This window comes from Podarcis cretensis, assembly GCF_951804945.1.
Source record: "Podarcis cretensis genome assembly, chromosome: 5".
NCBI classification, from domain to species: Eukaryota; Metazoa; Chordata; class Lepidosauria; order Squamata; family Lacertidae; genus Podarcis; species Podarcis cretensis.
The window spans coordinates 8845712-8866675 of record NC_137174.1 but is presented as its reverse complement, the minus strand read 5'-3'; the positions used below and the strand labels follow the sequence as shown (position 1 = coordinate 8866675).

The 20964-nt window shown below is 44.1% G+C and overlaps 1 protein-coding gene and 2 long non-coding RNA genes across 5 annotated transcripts in view; 2 read left to right on the top strand and 1 right to left on the bottom strand.

Annotated features, from left to right (window-relative positions):
- The window catches only part of MAEA (macrophage erythroblast attacher, E3 ubiquitin ligase), a 62044-nt gene that overhangs the window by 21518 nt on the left and 19562 nt on the right, over positions 1-20964 (bottom strand). Inside the window, exon 2 of one of the 3 annotated variants that reach the window (XM_079975372.1) lies at positions 7613-7712. In XM_079975372.1, coding sequence (XP_079831498.1) covers positions 7613-7681 — 69 coding nt within the window. In that variant the 5' untranslated portion in view covers positions 7682-7712. Of the gene's footprint in view, positions 1-3136; positions 3160-7612; positions 8071-20964 lie in introns of those variants that run through there. The other 2 variants (XM_079975373.1, XM_079975374.1) reach the window with 2 other exon arrangements.
- LOC307215829 lies at positions 16-20105 on the top strand. Its single transcript, XR_013838652.1, has 3 exons — positions 16-144; positions 18604-18751; positions 20091-20105. It is a non-coding gene; the product is annotated as an uncharacterized lncRNA (long non-coding RNA).
- LOC307215836 lies at positions 3283-4775 on the top strand. Its single transcript, XR_013838660.1, has 3 exons — positions 3283-3586; positions 3959-4179; positions 4318-4775. It is a non-coding gene; the product is annotated as an uncharacterized lncRNA (long non-coding RNA).

The window sequence follows — 20964 nt, the reverse complement described above, 5'->3', positions numbered from 1 at the left end:
GGCAGAACCTCTGCACCCTTAAAATGCTTCTGTCAACCTGAGTAGAGGTTAAACTACAGGGAGCCCACTGAGCAGCATATGCAATCTTAAGGCAGTGGGATCTGGAGAACAGAGAGAATGGACTATGCTGCCATGGGAAATGAGGTAATAGGATCACACAATGAATAGGATCAGACTTGCAAGCTGTTTTAGTTATTTATTTAATGTAATTTTTTCTTAACCACCCTGCATCAGAAGATTATACTGCAGTGCACACAGCGTTCGAAACTCCCATTGTTCTAGGCGCATTTTGCGACAGGGAATTACATAAACGCAAGCAGTTTCTGAGCTCTGGGCACAGTACTGCGCCTAAGATTTCAGATTAAAATTGCCACTGTGACTCAGAAGTAAATCCCAACCAAGTTCAATGGGGCTTCCTCCCAAGTAAAACTTGCATGGATTGGGAACCTGAACACTTTCTTTTCTTTTAAACCCAACATGCTTTGTTTAGGTTTTAGTTGCCTTGTTTAATGTACTTTAAATGTATGGTGTGGTTTTAATTTGAAATATACTAGCCAGTTAGTTATGATGGTCTAAGTAGTGCATGTTAAAGTGTTATCTACCTCAGTCACATAAAAGGTAAAGGGACCCCTGACCATTAGGTCCAGTCGTGGCCGACTCTGGGGTTGCGGCGCTCATCTCGCTTTATTGGCCGAGGGAGCCGGCGTACAGATTCCAGGTCATGTGGCCAGCATGACTAAGCCACTTCTGGCGAACCAGAGCAGCGCACGGAAACGCCGTTTACCTTCCCGCCGGAGCAGTACCTATTTATCTACTTGCACTTTGAAGTGCTTTCGAACTGCTAGGTTGGCAGGAGCAGGGACTGAGCAATGGGAGCTCACCCTGTCGCGGGGATTCAAACAGCCGACCTTCTGATCGGCAAGTCCTAGGCTCTGTGGTTTAACCCACAGCACCACCCGCGTCCCTACCTCAGTCACATAGTGATGCTTAAAATCAAAACAAATTTTGGAGTGGGATCATTGAAAGGCCCTTAAGTCTTAGGTTTGCGAACTGGACACTCAAGGTGGGTGTCTCTGCCATTAGTTGCGCAGGCCTTTAATATGTGTTAATTGTGGTGCCAAAAAAGATATGTTTATATGCAGTGCTTTTTTTCTGGGGGGACGTGGGGAACCATACCCCTAAACATTTTATGAATCTATGTTTGGCCTCATTGAGGGGTAGTATTTCAATATGAGTGGGAAAACGAGAGGACCCCTAAACATTTTTTAAGGAAAAAAAGCACTGCTTATATGAAGGAAAGGGGGTGTGGGGAGAATTGAGGGCTTCTCTGCAGAGTGGAAGGAAAGCAGGGCCTTTTTCTGCCTCCCCACTTCCTGCCACTCTCTGAAGACTGCAGAAGGGACCCCCTTAAGAATATGGCGCGGGGGGGGGCGGCAGGGGAAGCATAACTTTGTTTTTTGAAGTCTTCAGATGAGGACTAGACCATGTGAAAAACGAACATAGTATTTTAGCTGCAGTTCATTCATCTTCAGCTTTGTATTCTTGTTATAAAAAAGGGTGCCTAGACATTCCATTGTTGCACCCATAACCTAGGTTTAAAGTGCCATTTAGCTCCTAGCTTTCATATCTCAGTTTCTAACACTGAGTGCACAGTATGAATAAAAATATTCACACAACATATGAATACCATTACAGTGGTACCTCGGGTTAAGTACTTAATTCGTTCCGGAGGTCTGTACTTAACCTGAAACTGTTCTTAACCTGAAGCCCCACTTTAGCTAATGGGGCCTCCTGCTGCCGCCAAAGCACGATTTCTGTTCTTATCCTGAAGCAAAGTTCTTAACCTGAAACATTATTTCTGGGTTAGCGGAGTGTGTAACCTGAAACGTATGTAACCTGAAGCGTGTGTAACCCGAGGTACCACTGTAGTAAAGTGCAGAGGATTCCCCTGCCATAAGGATGGACATTAACAGTTCAAATAGTTTTAAAATATTGACATTATAGGAACAAAGACAAAAAAATTATATGATATACACACCCTGAATACATTTGCTAGCTGTTACTGCTAAATTTCATTTTTAAAAAGCATAACAAATGTTATTACCTTTTTATTCAGCCATTCTCCAAGAAGTTCAGAACAACATACATAGTTGTCTGAGTGATTTTATACTAACAGTATGGTGAGAACAAGAACATGACTGCCCCAACACTACCTAATGAGTTTATTGTCAAACAAGGATGCGAATTTGGGTCTCCTAGACTTGGTTCATTCAACTATACCAGGGAATGAAAATCTGTGGCACCCAGGGAATGAAAATCTGTGGCACTCAACAACATCTGGAGGGCCACAGATTATCCACCCATGAACACATCTTTGCCACTGATAATGTAAAGGGGGTGGGGAGGAGATGAACAAGGCAATTGATTACTCAACTTCCAACAACTGGGTGAGATGGGAATCAGATAAAACAACCTAACATCTGGATGGGGTGGTGCCACTCCAGAGCAGTACTACACAGTTGATGGGATATAGGCAGCACTAATTTAATTGTATTTCATTATTATATCTGTAAGCTGGCTTCCAGAGCCTACATATAAAGACATGCTTGATCAAATAAATGTAGATTCAGTATTCTACCCATAAACCTGCACCAAAAGACCCTCTCATGAAGCAAAATATCTGGTAATAAAACTGAATTTCCTTTGATTAATCTTTTTTTACATTAAAAAATCCAAAAATGGCATCACATATATTGCCATTATCAAAGATAAAGTAAAACCTATACATAAATTAAGCAAGAAAGGGAAATCTACAAAGACAATAAAATCAGTGCTATATATGTAAGTAAATAAAATTACAGCTCCAAGCATTCATGCCACTTCTATCAAGAAGAGAGATTACTGGGTACCAGCTTGGGGGAGTGCAATGACCTACAATGTTTTGCTTCTCTCCACACAACTGGTTTGTCAGAAGGGAACGGTACTGTATTCCTTTCATTGCTTTCTTCAAACCACTAGGCGTGATTGTCCACCACCATTTTCTTAATTTCTGCTCCAGATAGACAGATCAAACTAAGTTTCTAGACATATGTAACATTTTTAAATTTCAATATATCATTACCACTAAACCTTTTACATTTTATACACTGTTGAGAACTTCACTTGTTTCACACAATCCTCTTGAGATTCTGGAACATACTGCACCATGTCATCAACTGAGATCACTATAGGAACCTAAGGAGCATTGACAAACGTACTAGAACTGTATTAGTAAAGTAACTGACAACACAGATGAAAAACCAGGAAAGATGTAAAATGAACTGAGTTCCTTTATGTGTGGACTTTTCAAAGAAAATGCCCAAAGCGGAGATGTTTCAACTGCTGCTTGCTGGATGGACCATGAAAAGGATATCGCTCTGCTTTCTGCCTACTTAATCCTCCTTGCCCTTTTCTACCTAACCGTAAAGTATAATTAACAATAATTGGCTATTGTCTGATTATTTTATCATGTTTGTTGCCTTATTTTAATGCTGGAAACCATTTTGTGATTTCATTTTATTTGCAAAACTAAAAAAGCAACGCATCAGTGGAAATATATATATGTGTGTATGTATATACACACACACATATATATATACAGTGGTGCCCCGCAAGACGAACGCCTCGCAAGACGGAAAACCCGCTAGACGAAAGGGTTTTCCGTTTTGGAGGCGCTTCGCAAAACGAATTTCCCTATGGGCTTGCTTCGCAAGATGAAAATGTCTTGTGAGTTCCTGCGGGGTTTTTTCCCTTTCCCCCCCCCTTTTCCTAAGCCCTAAGCTGCTTATCAGCTGATCCGCTAAAAGCCGCTAAACCGCTAATAGCGCTAATCCGCTAAGCTGTCAATGGGCTTGCTTCGCAAGAGGAAAAAACCACTATACGAAGAGCCTCACGGAACGGATTAATTTCGTCTTGCGAGGCACCACTGTATATATGTGTGTATGTATATACACACATATATATACACTCAGCAATCCCATTGTGTTTTGTTTTTACTTCTGAATAGTTTTGTATAATATAGCACAGTACTGTAAATAAATAAATGGTGGTATTCATCAAGAGAAAATCTGAACGATATAAACAGCAATTCTAACAGTAACCAACGATAACCACCAGGTAAGCAGGTTTGAATAGTTCAGAGTTCATTTCCTTAAATGTAAACAGCAGCTTAAACCAGGGCAGTCCAACAAACTGTCCAAGGGCTGCGTGCAGCTTTCAGCAACATTTGGCCCATGCCCCACAGCCCTCGTGCTGCCTTCCCAAAGCCAGGTAAGCAAGGCACTGGGCTTTGGGAAGGAGGTGAGAGGACTCTAGGACACTGTTAGAGCCCTCTCACCTCTTCCCCAGAGGTCTCTCATCTCCTTCCCAAGCCTAATTAGCAGTTTCCCAGCTTTGGGAATAAGTTGGAAGAGCTCTAGGACATGTTTCCTTCCAAAGATCCCACATCTTGCTTAGCTGAGGGCTTGCAGTAAAGGTAAAGGGACCCCTGACCATTAGGTCCAGTCGTGGCAGACTCTGGGGTTGCGGCGCTCATCTCGCTCTATAGGCCGAGGGAGCCGGCATTTGTCTGCAGACAGCTTCCGGGTCATGTGGCCAGAATGACTAAGCTGCTTCTGGCGAACCAGAGCAGCGCACGGAAACGCCGTTTACCTTCCCGCCGGAGTGGTACCTATTTATCTACTTGCACTTTGATGTGCTTTCGAACTGCTAGGTTGGCAGGAGCAGGGACCGAACAATGGGAGCTCACTCTGTTGCGGGGATTCGAACCGCCGATCTTCTGATCGGCAAGCCCTAGGCTACGTGGTTTAACCCACAGCGCCACCTGCATCCCTTAGGGCTTGCAGGGAGGTTATCAAATTTCGGCCTCAGTCCTCCCCCCCCCCCTTGCATATGACAAGGCCCATGGGTTCCATGTTGAAGCACTCTTGCAGCCAACTTGGCTTGAACAGTTGTGTCACCATTAAACTGTTCTCACTAATCCAACACTGCAATAACTGAAAAAATGTATTAATTCTGATGTTTAATTCATTAGCTGGAATAGACAACTAAAAATCCTTAATAAAAGCGGTATTTTAGAAAAGTCTTATACAAACAAATAAGCATACCTGGTTTTAAATTGACTTCACTCAACATTCATAACCCCACTACAAAATAAAAACACGTGTCCTCTGGAGCTATAACACAATGACCAATATCGTTAAAATGGACTGTAGTTCTTCAATTTCCCTTTTGTTCCTAATGGACATGAATTTTAAAAAGTTTGTAAAGCTCAAGCAGGAGATCATGTTGATTCAGCTATATGCTTTAAAAAAGAGGAAAGGTGCAGAAGAAAGGGAAAGCATACAGAAGATGTTATCAATACATGAGAAGTTCAAAGAGAAAAATGAGGCTTGTTTTTTTCCAGTTAATTGTGCAATTTTTACTACACATACCTGAGAGATGAGAGGCCTTTCTGTTTTTCATTTTCTATCACTAATCATGACGGAATTATTTCCATTCCAGCTATAAGACTTCTATATACAATATACAATTTGATTTACTCACCTCATGACTATACTATGACTCAAGCCAACATACTTTTGACATCACTATTGTGTACTAGGAAGAGGTACACCTTTTATTAATATGTTTGTACCTTGTTATCAAGATCCTCTGTTTAGGCTTTAAGACAAATGCCATGCCAATGAATCATTTGCCTCTTTTCTGTATCAGTTTAGTTATAAGGAGCTTTCCCCAGATAGCCCTTGGCCTCCCTTTCTGTATATCAACACAAGAAACATGCTCTTGGAAGCAAACTTTTTATTTCCCCCCTCTAATTTATATTTATTCTTCTTCTAGTCTGTCCCTGCCTCTATGGAACCCTCAAGATTATTCCAAGCATTAGCTGGTAAAAAATAAAGTCTTTGGAAACAAGGTGCTCATTGAGCAGGTGGTTACACTTGGATTTTGGAATTTTCCATAATCTGATTTCCAGCTGCATTTTGTTACTGAAACAGTATTCAACATCCTGGTGTAGGCAAATAAAAGTCCTATTAATGCTTCTGGACCTCCTGGTAGCTTTTGGCAACTATCAAACATGTTATCCTGCTCAATGTTTAAAGTGATGAGTAGGGGTACTACATCTACATCAGCAATAGGGACCCTGTAACCCTCCATATGTTGTAGGATTTAACTCCTAGCAAGCGTGTCCTATGGTAAGGAACATGAGGAACAACGGTCCAACATCTGGATGGCCATATGTTCCTCCTAATCGTAATGAAAGCACTGAAAGTCATCTAGGGGTTTGGGGGCCAGACTCATCAGTGCTCTAATGACCCCATATCCACTTCTTTGTTTCATCAAATTCAGATGATGATGTGAAAATGTGAAATGGATATTCAAACCTCGGTTGTCGTACGTAAGCCTTTTTGGCTTCCGAAATGTTCAACAACCAAAGCGCAGCTTCCAATTGGTTACAGAAACTTCCTGCACTCAAGTGGAAGCCGTGTCGGATGTTTTGTGTGTGTGGTTTTTTTTTTAAAGATAACCTAGCAAGATAAATACCATGAATAGCAAAGACAAGGCTGCATGGGTGAAGCCTCTCGCCACATCACATACACACCCAAAATGAAGATTAAGTCTCTCACCATATATGTGTGTGTGTGTGTGTGTGTGTATATCTATGGGGGTGTTTATATGTGTGTGTGTATCGTGGGGGTGGGGTGTATATACATATGTATATATTCTTTTATGTGTGTGTACATTGTATATGTGTGTGTGTATATATAAGAAAAGGTAAAGGGACCCCTGACCATTAGGTCCAGTCGTGACCGACTCTGGGGCTATGGCGCTCATCTTGCTTTACTGGCCAAGGGAGCTGGCGTACAGCTTCCGGGTCATGTGGCCAGCATGACTAAGCCACTTCTGGCGAACCAGAGCAGCGCACGGAAACACCGTTTACCTTCCCGCCAGAGTGGTACCTATTGATCTACTTGTACTTTGGCGTGCTTTCAAACTGCTAGGTTGGCAGGAGCTGGGACCGAGCAACGGGAGCTCACCCCGTCGCAGGGATTCGAACCGCCGACCTTCTGATCGGCAAGTCCTAGGCTCTGTGTATATTTTGTATATATATACACATATATATACATATTTATGTATATACGTATATATACATAGTGTGTGTGTGCGTATATATATATATATATATATATACACACACACACACCGTATATAGTATTATATATATACATATATATATATATATATATATATACAGACACACATTGTATATTATATATATATGTGTGTGTGTATATATTTATACATATATACACACATGCATATGTAAATATGTAAATACATACACACACACACAAATATATATATTTATATATACACCCCCCCCCACGATAACAAGAGAGGCGTCTCTGGTTCTCTGGCCCCCCTTTCCCCCGCTCCTCTCGGGAGCGCCTCGGAGGCCCCCGGCCGCGTTGGTGCGAAATGCCGGGAGGCGTCTCCCCCCGCCGGCCAGGGAGGAGGAAGCGGGGCCTCGGCGCCTCCCGGAGGGCCTCGCCGGGGAGAGCGGCCCACCCACCTTGAGCGTGGGGTACTCCTGCACCTTCAGAGTCATCGAGAGCTGAGCGGCCGACTCCTGCACCGCCATCTTGGACCGAGCACCAAACGCCGCCGCCGCCGCCGCCGCCACGGCGCCGCCTCCGCCCGCCCGCCCGCGCCGCTCCTTCTCCTCACAGAATCCTGAGGGAGCCTTCGGTACCCCCTCGCGAACTGCACCCTGGGAGAGAAAGCGCTTCCGCCTCCCCCCTCCCCCCCCGGCCTTCGGATGACAGACGAGTCCACCCCTAGGCCCCTCGCTCGCTCGCTTCCTTCCTTCCGCTCCCCCCCCCTTTTTTTTTCCTTCAAAGCAGGATGGTTCGTGCCATTAGCGCGACGGGCTGACGCAAGGAAGCAAGGCAGCCAATCAGAGCGCTCCTCTGACACCCTTTCTTTTCTTCTCTTCTCCGTCCTCTCTCTGTTTGCGATGTTTTTCGGAATCTGTAAAAGCAGGTTGGGTTGGGGAGGAAGTGACGGGAGGGGAGGGGCTTGACGAATCGAGGCGAGGCTTCGGGTTCCACCTGATTGACATCTTCCGGTCGCTGCGCGCCGTCGGCCAATCCAAGCCGACGGTGGGCGGGACTTTCTAGACGTGGAGTCTGAGGCGGCGCTTTCGAGTTTAGTTTGGCGGCGGCCGCTCAGCGAGCGAGGTCTCCTTCGTCGAGCAGTGAGGACAGCGGGCCTGGTTTGTTTCACAGTTGTTTCTGCCGGTTGGAGCGACGGGAGTGTTTCTGAGCGTGTACAGAGTTGTTTTCTTTCTAGGCTGGGGGAGGGGAGAGTTTCTGTGTGTGTTTAATGGCCTCATAGCAAATTTGGGTTTATTAATCTGACATACTGCTTTCTCATAGTGATTGGTGTGTGTGTGTGAAATGAAGTCAAAGGTTTTATACGGAGGTTTTTTTAAAAAAATATTTTATTAAAACCTTGTCATAGTTCAGTAAGATGAAAGAAACAAATCGAAATAAAATGGAATGAAAACACAGAGAAAGAAGAAACAGCGAAGGGATGAAAAGAGGAAAAATAAAGAGGACTTCTGATTTTCTGTCTATTGGTTACATAAATGAAATTGTTCCAAATACTCACTCTAGAATGATACCCAACAGATCTACTTTCTCTTAGGCAATATTTGCCCAGTCTTCCAACCCAAATGACTCAGATTAGTTCATTTTTCTTTTTACACAAAAAATCCAAAAGGGGGTTCTCTATCGTTATTAATACATTTCAGCAGTGGTTTTTCTGTAATCAAAATTAATTAATTAATTTGTATACTGCCCTATACCTGTAGTTCTCAGCGTGGTTGCAACATAAAATCACACTATAAAAAAACAAAACTCATAATATCAAGTCCACTGTGAGTGTATATTAAAATAAGATTCCACAATTCTCCTATTATTTATTCATTAATTTGAACCCAGTGCCATATCTTCCATTCCCATTTCCTGTTGCATTTCCTGTGGTTTTCCATCCTGTTTGTTTAAATCCCTTCCATTTATGTTTCTTCCATTTCCCTTCCCCTAAAAAGTGCCAGAGGTTTGATAGCTTTTTCCTCTGAATTCACTCCAAGTCGTGCACAGAGTACTTTCTCTCTCAACTCTGTCTCTGCCAGATCAGTATATCGCTCCCCATCCATGGCTTCTTTCCACCTCTGCAACATCACAACTCTCATTTCTCTAAGCACCTGTGTGAAGGACTTTTCCACTTCACCTGCTGTTGCCTCCAACTCTACCATTTCATGTTCCTGTTCTGGCACTCCTTTTTCCATATTGAGCTTTGAAGTCTTGGTGTCCTCTTTTCGCCTTCATCCAGGCCTGGGAAATGGATCACAGCTTGTCTGCCTAACTTGGCCAATGGCAGGTGCGCTGTGATCTCTGCCCCTGGCTTCACTCTGGTCCTCATCCGCCCCATGGGCTTACTTATGTAACAAAGAGTTAAGTGTAGTGATTACTTTATTTTCCAAGTAAACATACTGATCTGTGGTCAGGTTCGCTGACAGGGCTTAGCAAGCAAGTGTTGGCAAGTGAGTAAGTCATACATTGTCAGGAAGTCCAGCATGCATCAACATGTTGTGTGTTGTGTTGTTGTGTGTAATGACTTGTTTATGGGACACGGGTGGCGCTGTGGGTTAAACCACAGAGCCTATGGCTTGCCGATCAGAAGGTCGGTGGTTTGAATCGCTTGACGGGGTGAACTACCGTTGCTCGGTCCCAGCTCCTACCAACCTAGCAGTTCGAAAGCACGTCAAAGTGCAAGTAGATAAATAAGTACTGCTCCGGCGGGAAGGTAAACAGCGTTTCCGTGCACTGCTCTGGTTTGCCAGAAGCAGCTTAGTCATGCTGGCCACATGACCTGGAAGCTGTACGCCGGCTCCCTCGGCCAATAAAGCGAGATGAGCGCCGCAACCCCAGACTCGTCCACGACTGGACCTAATGATCGGGTCCCTTTACCTTTAATGACTTGTTTACAATATAATACTATAAATAGGCAGCACACATGAAATCTAATTTAGATTGTTTCTGAATTGTGTGACAAGCAGTTAACAGTTGTGCAAGTGCAATAAATTTTAAAAAATTAATTCATATTTGATACCTTCTATCTTTACGGATTACAGAGCACATACAAATTGTATTATTATTGTCTCAATAAAATAGCAATTTACGCTTGAGTATTTTTATACATTTTCTTACACATCTACCATATCCTTCCCCCGAGACACATCCTAACTATGGAAAGCTCTGCAAAACAAAATATATTACAGTGTGGTCCCATCTCATGTGAGGGTTCTGCCCCAGAAGCAGTACGTATTTGCAAAACCACACATAGCCAAAAACTGCTGGCTCTCAAGGGAGGGAACCACGACACCGAGGCCCTCCCCGTGTCTCCACTTTCCTCACTCCTCCATAAACAGTTAGCAGCATTGAGAGGACCATAGCAGATTGATTTTCCTCTTTTCCTCCTGTAAAATTAGCAGCCTCCTGCAGCTGTGAGATGAGCAGGGAAGCAGTGCAAGGCAGACAGAGGGGAAAAGAAATCTGGCTCCCTTGGCTGCAGTAGGGAGAAGAGAAGCATGCAGAAGCTACAGCTCCACTGCAGATCCATGGTGTCAAACTCAATGCCAAGGAAAGCAAAGCAAGTTATGGGGCCTCAAATATCCAGATAGCTAATCAGGCCTGCAGAACCAAGTGTGCACACTGGAGCACACTGTGCACACTGACAAGGCTATCCAGATAACGGACAGTAGGGGCACCGCCTGGCTAAACCCTCCCCACCCATTCAAGGAAAATAAAGTCCTTGAAGGCTGAACAGGACTCATGAGCATAGCTCTCAACTGTACTGACCTTGAAACGGGACATCCGACAGGTCCCTGGCTTGTGGGTGCACAGGCAGCAGCTGAGAGGCTGGCTTGATGTCACCTTTTGCCAACAGCACACCCCTTCTGAACCGCACAACCCCCACTGCCTCCTCAAAGGGTATGTATTTCACAGAGACCATTTCCTGTGCAACCCTGTCCCCTTTAGGGAAGGAAAGAATATGAATGAGGTACATTCCCCAGAGGGACGCGGGTGGTGCTGTGGGTAAAACCTCAGCACCTAGGATTTGCCGATCGTATGGTTGGCGGCTCGAATCCCCGCGGCGGGGTGAGCTCCCGTCGTTCGGTCCCAGCTCCTGCCCACCTAGCAGATCGAAAGCACATCAAAGTGCAAGTAGATAAATAGGTACCGCTCTGGCGGGAAGGTAAACGGCGTTTCCGTGTGCTGCGCTGGTGCGGGCTCACCACAGCAGCTTTGTCACGCTGGCCATGTGACCCGGAAGTGTCTTCGGATAGCGCTGGCCCCCGGCCTCTTAAGCGAGATGGGCGCGCAACCCCTGAGTCGGTCACGACTGGCCCGTACGGGCAGGGGTACCTTTACCTTTACCTTTTATATTCCCCAGGCAGGAGGGAGGAAAAGGGTCCAGAGGTCCTATCTAGCTAAGGACCTTGGCTTCTGTCCCCTATACATGGGACACCAAGAGGGCACCAAACACAGCCCTGCTTTAATAGTGGGAACAACATTCCCTAGGCAGTCTTGGTACATCCACATGACCATGTGCTGTCTATCACATTTGAATAATTTAGTGATATTTATTTCTGCTTTCAGTAAGCAAAAGCAGCTGCATATTAACTATCCGCATCTGTATGAATACAGAGACTGAAAAGCATCGATGACAGATGCAAATATTCAAATATTTCCAAACTGGAGTTCCGGGCACGCAAGTTGCAATGGCATTGTTATGTGTGGAAACAATATAATAACATTGAAATCATTTTCTTGATAGCTTATTTGTTATAATATGGTAAGACATTGAATAGATGGCGCTCTAATAGGAAGAGTAGGAGTTTATAATTAGGCTGTGCGTTCTCATGTTGCTCAAGATAGGATAGTTACTTCATGTTTAGTTAAAATGTACTAATATTGTCAATAAAATATTGTCTTGTTTAGCATATCTAGGACATTATTTTGATTTCCCAACATAAACATAGTGATTGTTTTAAAAAGAGCAGCAGGCTGTTTATACTGGCCGAATCTGACAGTATAATTGATGTTTCACATTTATAGCTTGGTATTTTGGACTCAATAAATCATCTTCAAAATGTTGCCGGTAAGACTGGGAAAATGAGAAACAGACCCTGAAATTGATAGGTTTATCTATCTCTCCCTGTGCAATCCCCAGGTTCCTGACTGGCCACAATTCAAAGTTTTCTGCCCTCTTGGCAATGTGCTCAGTTCCTTGGCTAAGGAGCGGAACCACGTGCTGTGCTAAGGTAATACCAACCTCTAAGTTTTGATTACTTAGATCACCTGCCTTTCTGTGCCTTCCATTAACTGTGTATTGCCTGCTGTCCACCAATCTCAACATTAAAGGCTTTGGAAAGAATCCTCCTTTGAGTTCTTGTTCTTTTGCAACTGGCAGCCAGGACTTTAACTCAGAACTTGAGATCTTGCCTATGCATGGACCTCCCCCCACTTTCTCAGCCAAGCCTGGAGATTTTTATCCTGATTTTGGGGAGCGGGGAGTGTTTGACCAAATAACAACTATGAGCTGCTTCTTCCTCTGATATCCAGCAGATGGTGCTGGCATAACATAACTCAGGTGACTTAGTTTTTTAAAAGGGCAGGCTCAGCCTTCTTTCAAATTCCACAAACCCCAAAGACTCTGTTTTCCTAGAATATAAAGGTTAAGCTGTTGTCAGTGGGAAAAACCCAGCTGAAAGCTTCAGCTGTCAGTGCAGATTTAAAATGTCTAAAATGTAGGCTACTTGAGGTAAAGTGCAAAGTAGTGCACAAACCTATAGGGTAACTGGCACTTTTAAAAGTGTGCCCTTGCCAGTAAATGAAACAGAAATAAAGTAATAATAATAAATAATAATAAATTTTATTTATATCCCGCCCTCCCCAGCCAAAGCCGGGCTCAGGGCAGCTAACAACCTTACCTCTCTCGCCCTGACCTAGCCACTGTGATCCACGCGACGGTCACCTCCAGACTGGATTATTGTAACTCGCTCTAGGTGGGGCTGACCTTGAGACTGACCCAGAAACTCCAGCGGGTGCAGAATGCCGCAGCGAGACTCCTTACGGGGTCTTCACTGCGAGATCACATTCATCCGGTGCTGTACCAGCTGCACTGGCTCCCGGTGGAGTATAGGATCAGGTTTAAGGTGCTGGTTTTAACCTTCAAAGCCCTATACGGCCTAGGACCCTCGTACCTACGGGACCGCCTCTCCTGGTATGCCCCACAGAGGAACTTACGGTCTTCAAATAAAAACATCTTGAAGGTCCCTGGCCACAGAGAGGTTAGGCTGGCCTCAACTAGAGCCAGGGCTTTTTCGGCTGCGGCTCCGACCTGGTGGAACGCTCTGTCACAAGAGACAAGGGCCCTGCAGGACTTGACATCTTTCCGCAGGGCCTGCAAGACAGAGCTGTTCCACCAGGCCTTTGGTCAGGGCGCAGCCTGACTCCCTCCTTTGGCAATCTTTACAAAACTTTAGTTTATGGTTGCCATCAATTTTGATTTTAATTAATTTTTATAATGTTTTTATAATGTTGCACTGTTTTCGTGTTGTTAGCCGCCCTGAGCCCGGCTTCGGCTGGGGAGGGCGGGATATAAATAAAATTTATTATTATTATTATTATTAAAACAGTACAACAGTACAACACAACACAACACTCTAAAATCATTCATTATAAAATTAATTCAAATCAAACCAATGGCAACCATATGGCCAGAGCTCCGCGAAAATTGCCAAAGGAGGGAGTCAGCCTGTGCTCTGGCCAAAGGCCTGGTGGAACTGCTCTGTCTTGCAGGCCCTGCGGAAAGATGTCAAGTCCACACACCAAGGAGTGGCGTGTTGACAATTCCCCCCAAGTGCCACCCTCTGTCCCTGACCAGAGAGAAACGAGCGCAGCCATTGAAGGACTGTGCCCTGGATCCCCACGTCGGCAAGGCGGTGGTCCAGGAGTTCGTGATCGACCATGTCGAAGGCTGCTGACAGGTCTAGAAGAATCAGCAGCCCCAACCCGCCTCAATCCAGCTGCCTGCGGAGATCATCTGTTAGGGCGACCAGAGCCGTCTCAGTCCCATGACCAGCGTGGAAGCTGGACTGGAATGGATCCAGAGCCGATGTTTCATCCAGAAACCCACCAAGCTGTTCAGCAACCGCTCTCTCAATCACCTTACCCAGGAACGGAAGATTCAAAACCGGGCGGTAATTGGTTAGATCTAAGGGATCTAATGATGTTTTCTTTAAGAGCAGGCGCTCTTAAAAGCTTTTCAGTAGCATTACTAAGAGTGCTGACCATCTAAGTGTCACCGTTTTCCAGAGACAGTCCCAGATTTACAGAAGCCACCCCAGTTTCTGATTTGATCCCAGAATGTCCCGCTTTTCCCTATTTTCATCAGAGTTTGGTTTTTCTCGATTTTGCAGGGTATGGAGTTATGTGACCCCCGAGCCAAGAAGATAAGTAACTATACAACCTTTAGAAGACATCTGAAGGCAGCCCTGTATAGGGAAGTTTTTTTTCATGTGTTATGTTTTTATATATGTTGGAAGCCGCCCAGAGTGGCTGGGACAACCCAGTCAGATGGGTGGGGTATAAATAATAAAGTTGTTGAATAGGATATCCCTATTCAACTGGACACTGAGGTCCAGCACCGATGGCATTCAAGCGGTTCCCTCGCTGCGAGAAGCCAAGTTGCAGGGAACCAGGCAGAGGGCCTTCTCGGTAGTGGCACCCGCCCTGTGGAACGCCCTCCCACCAGATGTCAAAGAGAAAAATAACTACCAAACTTTTAGAAGACATCTAAAGGCAGCCCTGTTTAGGGAAGCTTTTAATGTTTAATAGGTTATTGTATTTTAGTGTTTGTTGGAAGCCGCCTAGAGTGGCTGGGGAAACCCAGCCAGATGGGCGGGGAGAAATTATAAATAATAATTATTATTATTATTATTATTATTATTATTATTTTCATTGGAGAAAAGTTGGAGAGTATGTGAGTGTACAAAACAGGACTCTCAGGAAGAAAAGCAAGCTGATTGAATTTGAGCCACGCCTCTTGGCTCAAATTGGCTCCTACAGAAGCCAGGGTTGTGGGTGAACATATCAGACGAAGGGTTCAGTCAGCCTGCTTATATAGAGCTCCAGTACAACGTAACTGTCACAGTTTTCTAAAACTATCCAATCACTGAACATCACTTTTGATCCCTTATTTGCATAACTATCTACAGTATCCCCCTGCTGGCCCAGGGTGAGAACTTCAGTACATAACAAATTTGTTGTTGACAAAGGACAGCTGGACATATAAAGGGCCCCATTACCTTCAGTAGCTTAGGGCCTCATCAAACCTAAATCTGGCCCTGGGGCTTGGTGCCAAACCTGGTAAAGCTAACACAGGTGTTGAGAAGGCAGGTGATTAACCCTGACCTGCCTGCTCCACCCCACCAACTGCTACTGAAGATGGGGAGGTTGACTTCCATATTCCTGACAACTTTTTGTCTCCCCCCCCCCAAAAAAAAATCAGTGCAGAGTAGGCTTAGTGATTTTACACACAAATTACGGTATTCTTACATTATTTTTTTGAAGTTGTTTGGGCATAAACAGACATTGAGACTTCTGTTGTGAAGGCCTCCAGCATTTTAAGCAAATATGGTGCTGGATTTTTCAAAATACCATGATCAAATAAACAATATGGCATGTTGGAGGACGACGACAAGGTGTTGACGGATGAGGAGGATGAGGAGTTAGCAGATGTTCATGGCACTTTTGGCAGAGAGGGATAGAAAGAAGAACAAATTATTACTCAGGCTTCATGGTAACAGAGACCCTATTAAGAAACATTGCATAGCTTTCTATGGCTTTAAATGTTCTGAAGGAAGCAGTTTGGATCTGAGCCCTTGGCCTTGATCCTCAGATACTTATGAGATATTTCATGTAACTCAGACAACAGTAAATTAAAAAATAAGAAGTATAATGACAGAGTCATCAAATCTGTAAATGTATTTGCATTTGTTGTGAATGATGTATGGGAAAGTACAGTGGTACCTCGGGTTACATACGCTTCAGGTTACATACGCTTCAGGTTACAGACTCCACTAACCCAGAAATAGTACCTCGGGTTAAGAACTTTGCTTCAGGATGAGAACAGAAATCGTGCTCCGGAGGCACGGCAGCAGTGGGAGGCCCCATTAACTAAAGTGGTACTTCAGGCAAAGAACAGTTTCAGGTTAAGAACGGACCTCCAGAACGAATTAAGTACTTAACCCGAGGTACCACTGTACATCATAACCTATCCTGTCTGCGGGTACCCTTCTATTCTGCCTTGGTCAGACCACACCTGGAGTCCTGTGTCCAGTTCTGGGCGCCACAATTTAAAAAGGATATGGACAAGCTGGAACATGTGCAGATGAGAATGAATGAGATGGTCAAGGGTCTGGAAACCAAGCCTTATGAGGAACGGTTGAAGGAGCTGTGTAAGTTTAGCCTAGAAAAGAGGAGACTGGGAGGAGATATGATGGTCATCTTCAATTACAGTCATACTTCCGGTTGCGAACGCGATCCGTGCGGGAGGCACGTTTGCAACCCGCAGCGTTTGTAGCCTGAAGCGCCACGTCTATGCATGCGCGCGTCGCGATTCGGCACTTCTGCACATGCTGATGTCATTTTGCGCTTCTGTGCATGTGTGAACGCCGAAACCCAGAAGTTACCCGTTCCGGTACTTCCAGGTTTGGTGTGGTCCGCAACCCGAAAATGCACAACCCGCAGCTTTCGTAACCCGAGGTATGACTGTATCTCAAGAGCTGCCACATGGAAGATGGAGCAAGCTTGCTTTCTCCTGCTCTGGAGAGTAGGAGCTAAACTAATGGCTTTAAAAGAAAGGAAGATTTTTCTGATAAGAGTTGTTTGACAGTAGAACGGACTCCATTGGAAGGTACTGAAGAAGAAGAGTTTGGATTTGATATCCCGCTTTATCACTATCCAAGGGAGTCTCAAAGCGGCTAACATTCTCCTTTCCCTTCCTCCCCCACAACAAACACTCTGTGAGATGAGTGGAGCTGGGAGACTTCAAAGAAGCGTGACTAGCCCAAGGTCACCCAGCAGCTGCATGTGGAGGAGCGGGGAAGCGAACCCAGTTCCCCAGATTACGAGTCTACCACTCTTAACCACTACACCACATGGGATTCCTTTCTTGGAGGTTTTTAAGCAGAGGTTGGATATCATCTGTCATGGATGCTGTTATGTACTGAAGTTCTCACCCTGGGCCAGCAGGGGGATACTGTAGATAGTTCAGGTCCACATATGCAAATAAGGGATTGACAGTGACGTTCAGTGATTGGATAGTTACAGAAAATGGTTACTGTTGCGTTCTAGTGGAGCTCTATATAAGCAGGCTGGCTGAACCCTTCAGTTCAGTTCTGTTCTGGCCTGTGAATAAACAAGAGCTGTTTGAAGAATTGCTGTGTCGTCTGATATATTTACCCACAACTTAACGGATGCTTTAGTTGAGATTCCTGCCTTGCAGAGGGATGGACCAAATGATCGTAGGAGTCACTTCCAACTCTACAATTCTAATACTATTCTTATGTAAAACTGAGCTTTTTTTTTTTTTTGTTCATTTGCAAATAAAAGTTAAGTCTGCACTTCTGTGGTATTCTATTAGTTTAGAGCTGTTTTCAGTGTTTTTATTGCAAGTACACAGATGGTGATATTTGATTTCCTGTCAGATTTAATGAACACAAGACAGGAGGAATAAGAACATTTGTTTGTTCAGCAAAGTTCATTTTGTGACTTTTGATTCATAAAGTGCTTACCGTTGTGTTGCTGTTTTATTTGTACAATGTGGTTATATGTTTAACCAAATACAGATGTTAATCATGAGGAATTTTGCAAATTACAGATTGCTAGGTTCCTGTAGCGGGTTTAATCAATAATTTTTAATGATATTGTATATTTTGTATTGTGTATTTCATTGTTGTACACCACCTAGAAATGTGAGCATGACAGGTGGTATATAAATATCCCTAAAGAAATATATACAATGTCCACAACAAAACATCATTGAACAATACTTTCCTTTTTTAAGCCCCTCAGCTGCAAAAAAACTGTGTCTCCCAGTTGCCTGGCAGTGACACAGCAGGCAAAGTCAATGTTTTTTGAACCCTTAGCCCTTGCCCTGTTGAAAAGAAAGGCCCTGTTAAAATTAGATGCTGAGCAGGTCCTTAGGAGCATTTTTCCTAATGTTTAACTGTAAACTAAGAGGAAGGTGATGTTGAAGCAACTGCTTCTTATTCTACTCTCCCTGGACCAGGTAAGCAATAGTTTTTCTTTCTTTCTTTTTTCAAATATGCTTTGCAATTATTATTACTGAAAACCATTTTTCCTAAATTTTCTTTAGAGGTAATGCTCAGTGGGTCAACCTTTCTTTCATTTTATTCCTTTTGCACAGGAGAGGCTCTTTTTCCACCACCATGGCTACTCCAAGAGATGCAAATTAATGGATACATAACAAGAAAAGTACTATGGAATAATATCTCAATATAGGATCACAGCGGAGAGACTCTGATATGGACAAAGGCAAAAACATTTATTATTGTGTAAGATGGAGGAATGTTTGTTGATGTTTTTTTTAAAAAAGTATTTCTGCATTTTTAATAATTTGATACATCCACTTTCCAGTTATCTTCATTTATCCTACATTCTTCGGCTCCCCCACACCTACCTCTTAATTAATCCTTGGTTATGCTGCATTTCCTTAATTACCAGCCCTCTTCATGGTTGTTGAAATTATTGGAGGCAAAGTTGAGATGTTTGATTGGAGGAAAAACCATTGCTGACATTTATTATAATAATTAGAGAACCCCTTTTGGTCTTTTTGTGTGAAAAGGAAAACGAAAAAATTTGAGACATTTGGGTCTGAAGATTGAGAAAATATTGCTTAAACAGAAAATAGAACAGTAGGATGTCACCCTAGACTGGATGTTTTGAATAATTTTATTTACGTAACTGACAGAGGGATAATCAGAAGTCCTCTTTATTTTTCTTTCTTTTCTTTCCCCCCTTTTCATTCTCCTTTCTTTCCTTTTCTTATTTTTCTTTTTATTTGGTGTCCTCTGCTTTGGGTTTATTGGGGTCCAAGGATTACACCCACACCCACCCACCCACACAAAAAGGTAGTGGATGGTTGCTGACCGAACTCTGAGAGGCAGGGCAGGAAAGACCATCCAAGGTGAGAAAATGAGAGGAGAGAAGAAATCTCTCAGGTGAGAACTGGGAGGGTCCCCCACTTTCTGTGTGAGACAGGGGTTAAGAGCTTCTTTTGAGAGAGGACTCTGCATTTTCTTTTCTCTTTCTTTCTTTGGTTTTGTTTTTATTTAGATTGGTTTCTTTCGTCTTACTGTATTATGAAAAAGCTTTAATAAAATATTATGTGGAAAAAAGAGAGAAAACATGGAGGTCACAGCTTGTAGAGATCACAAATGGTGAGGTACTTAAAAAATCAGGGGAAATATGTAAAGAAAGGTTTAAATAAAAGCATGAAAATAACTACAATAGTACCTTGGGTTACAGACGCTTCAGGTTACATACACTTCAGGTTACAGACTCCGCTAACCCAGAAATAGTACCTCGGGTTAAGAACTTTGCTTCAGGATGAGAACAGAAATTGTGCGGCAGCAGCGGGAGGCCCCATTAGCTAAAGTGATGCTTCAGATTAAGAACAGTTTCAGGTTTAGAACGGACCTCTGGAACGAATTAAGTTCTTAACCCGAGGTACCGCTGTATGGGGAAAGTGAGTCCACAGGTCGAAGTTTTAAATCATCCGAGTTTTTTCAGAAGCAAACAACAAAATAATATATCTGCATAGAAAAGCACCGGTACATTTTTTGGACAACATGGCACAACATTATGATTAATGTACTTCTTTGTTTTATACAGAAAGGTGTTTCATAGTGGTGATTTTGAGAGGCTACATATCAACACTATGCAGGTATCTGCCCCAATTCTGAGACCAGGAATTTTTGTATCAATTAAAAATATAGTTTAAGAGCATCAGACATGCCTGCTGGGTCAGACCAGTAGCCCATCTAAGTCTAATTCAAGGTGGCAACCCATTGAGGTACCCACTGAGGCTGTGAGTGGCTGCTTGGCTCAAGGTTACCAATTTGGTTTTCATGGCTGAGTGGACCCTGGCTTGGTCCAAGACTACCCACTGCGCAACACTACCTCTGCTTTGGATGCGGACGATGTAAGGTTCAGTCACCAGTATCTCCAGGTATGGCTGTGAATGTTCAAAGTCTAAAACTATGGTGGGCTGCTGTTAGTATACATGCTGAGCTAGATATGGACCAGTGATCTGATATTCCTGTGACCACTTGTTAGGGAGGGTGGGGGGGTGGGGAATTTAAAGGTAAAGGTAAAGGTACCCCTGCCCGTACGGGCCAGTCTTGACAGACTCTGGGGTTGTGCGCCCATCTCACTTAAGAGGCCAGGGGCCAGCGCTGTCCGGAGACACTTCCGGGTCACGTGGCCAGCGTGACATCGCTGCTCTGGCGAGCCAGAGCCGCACACGGAAACGCCGTTTACCTTCCCGCTGGTAAGCGGTCCCTATTTATCTACTTGCACCCGGAGGTGCTTTCGAACTGCTAGGTTGGCAGGCGCTGGGACCGAGCAGCGGGAGCGCACCCCGCCGCAGGGATTCGAACCGCCGACCTTTCGATCGGCAAGCCCTAGGTGCTGAGGCTTTAACCCACAGCGCCACCTGCGTCCCTTGTTAGGGAGGGTGGGGGGGTGGGGAATTTAGTTCAGTTCA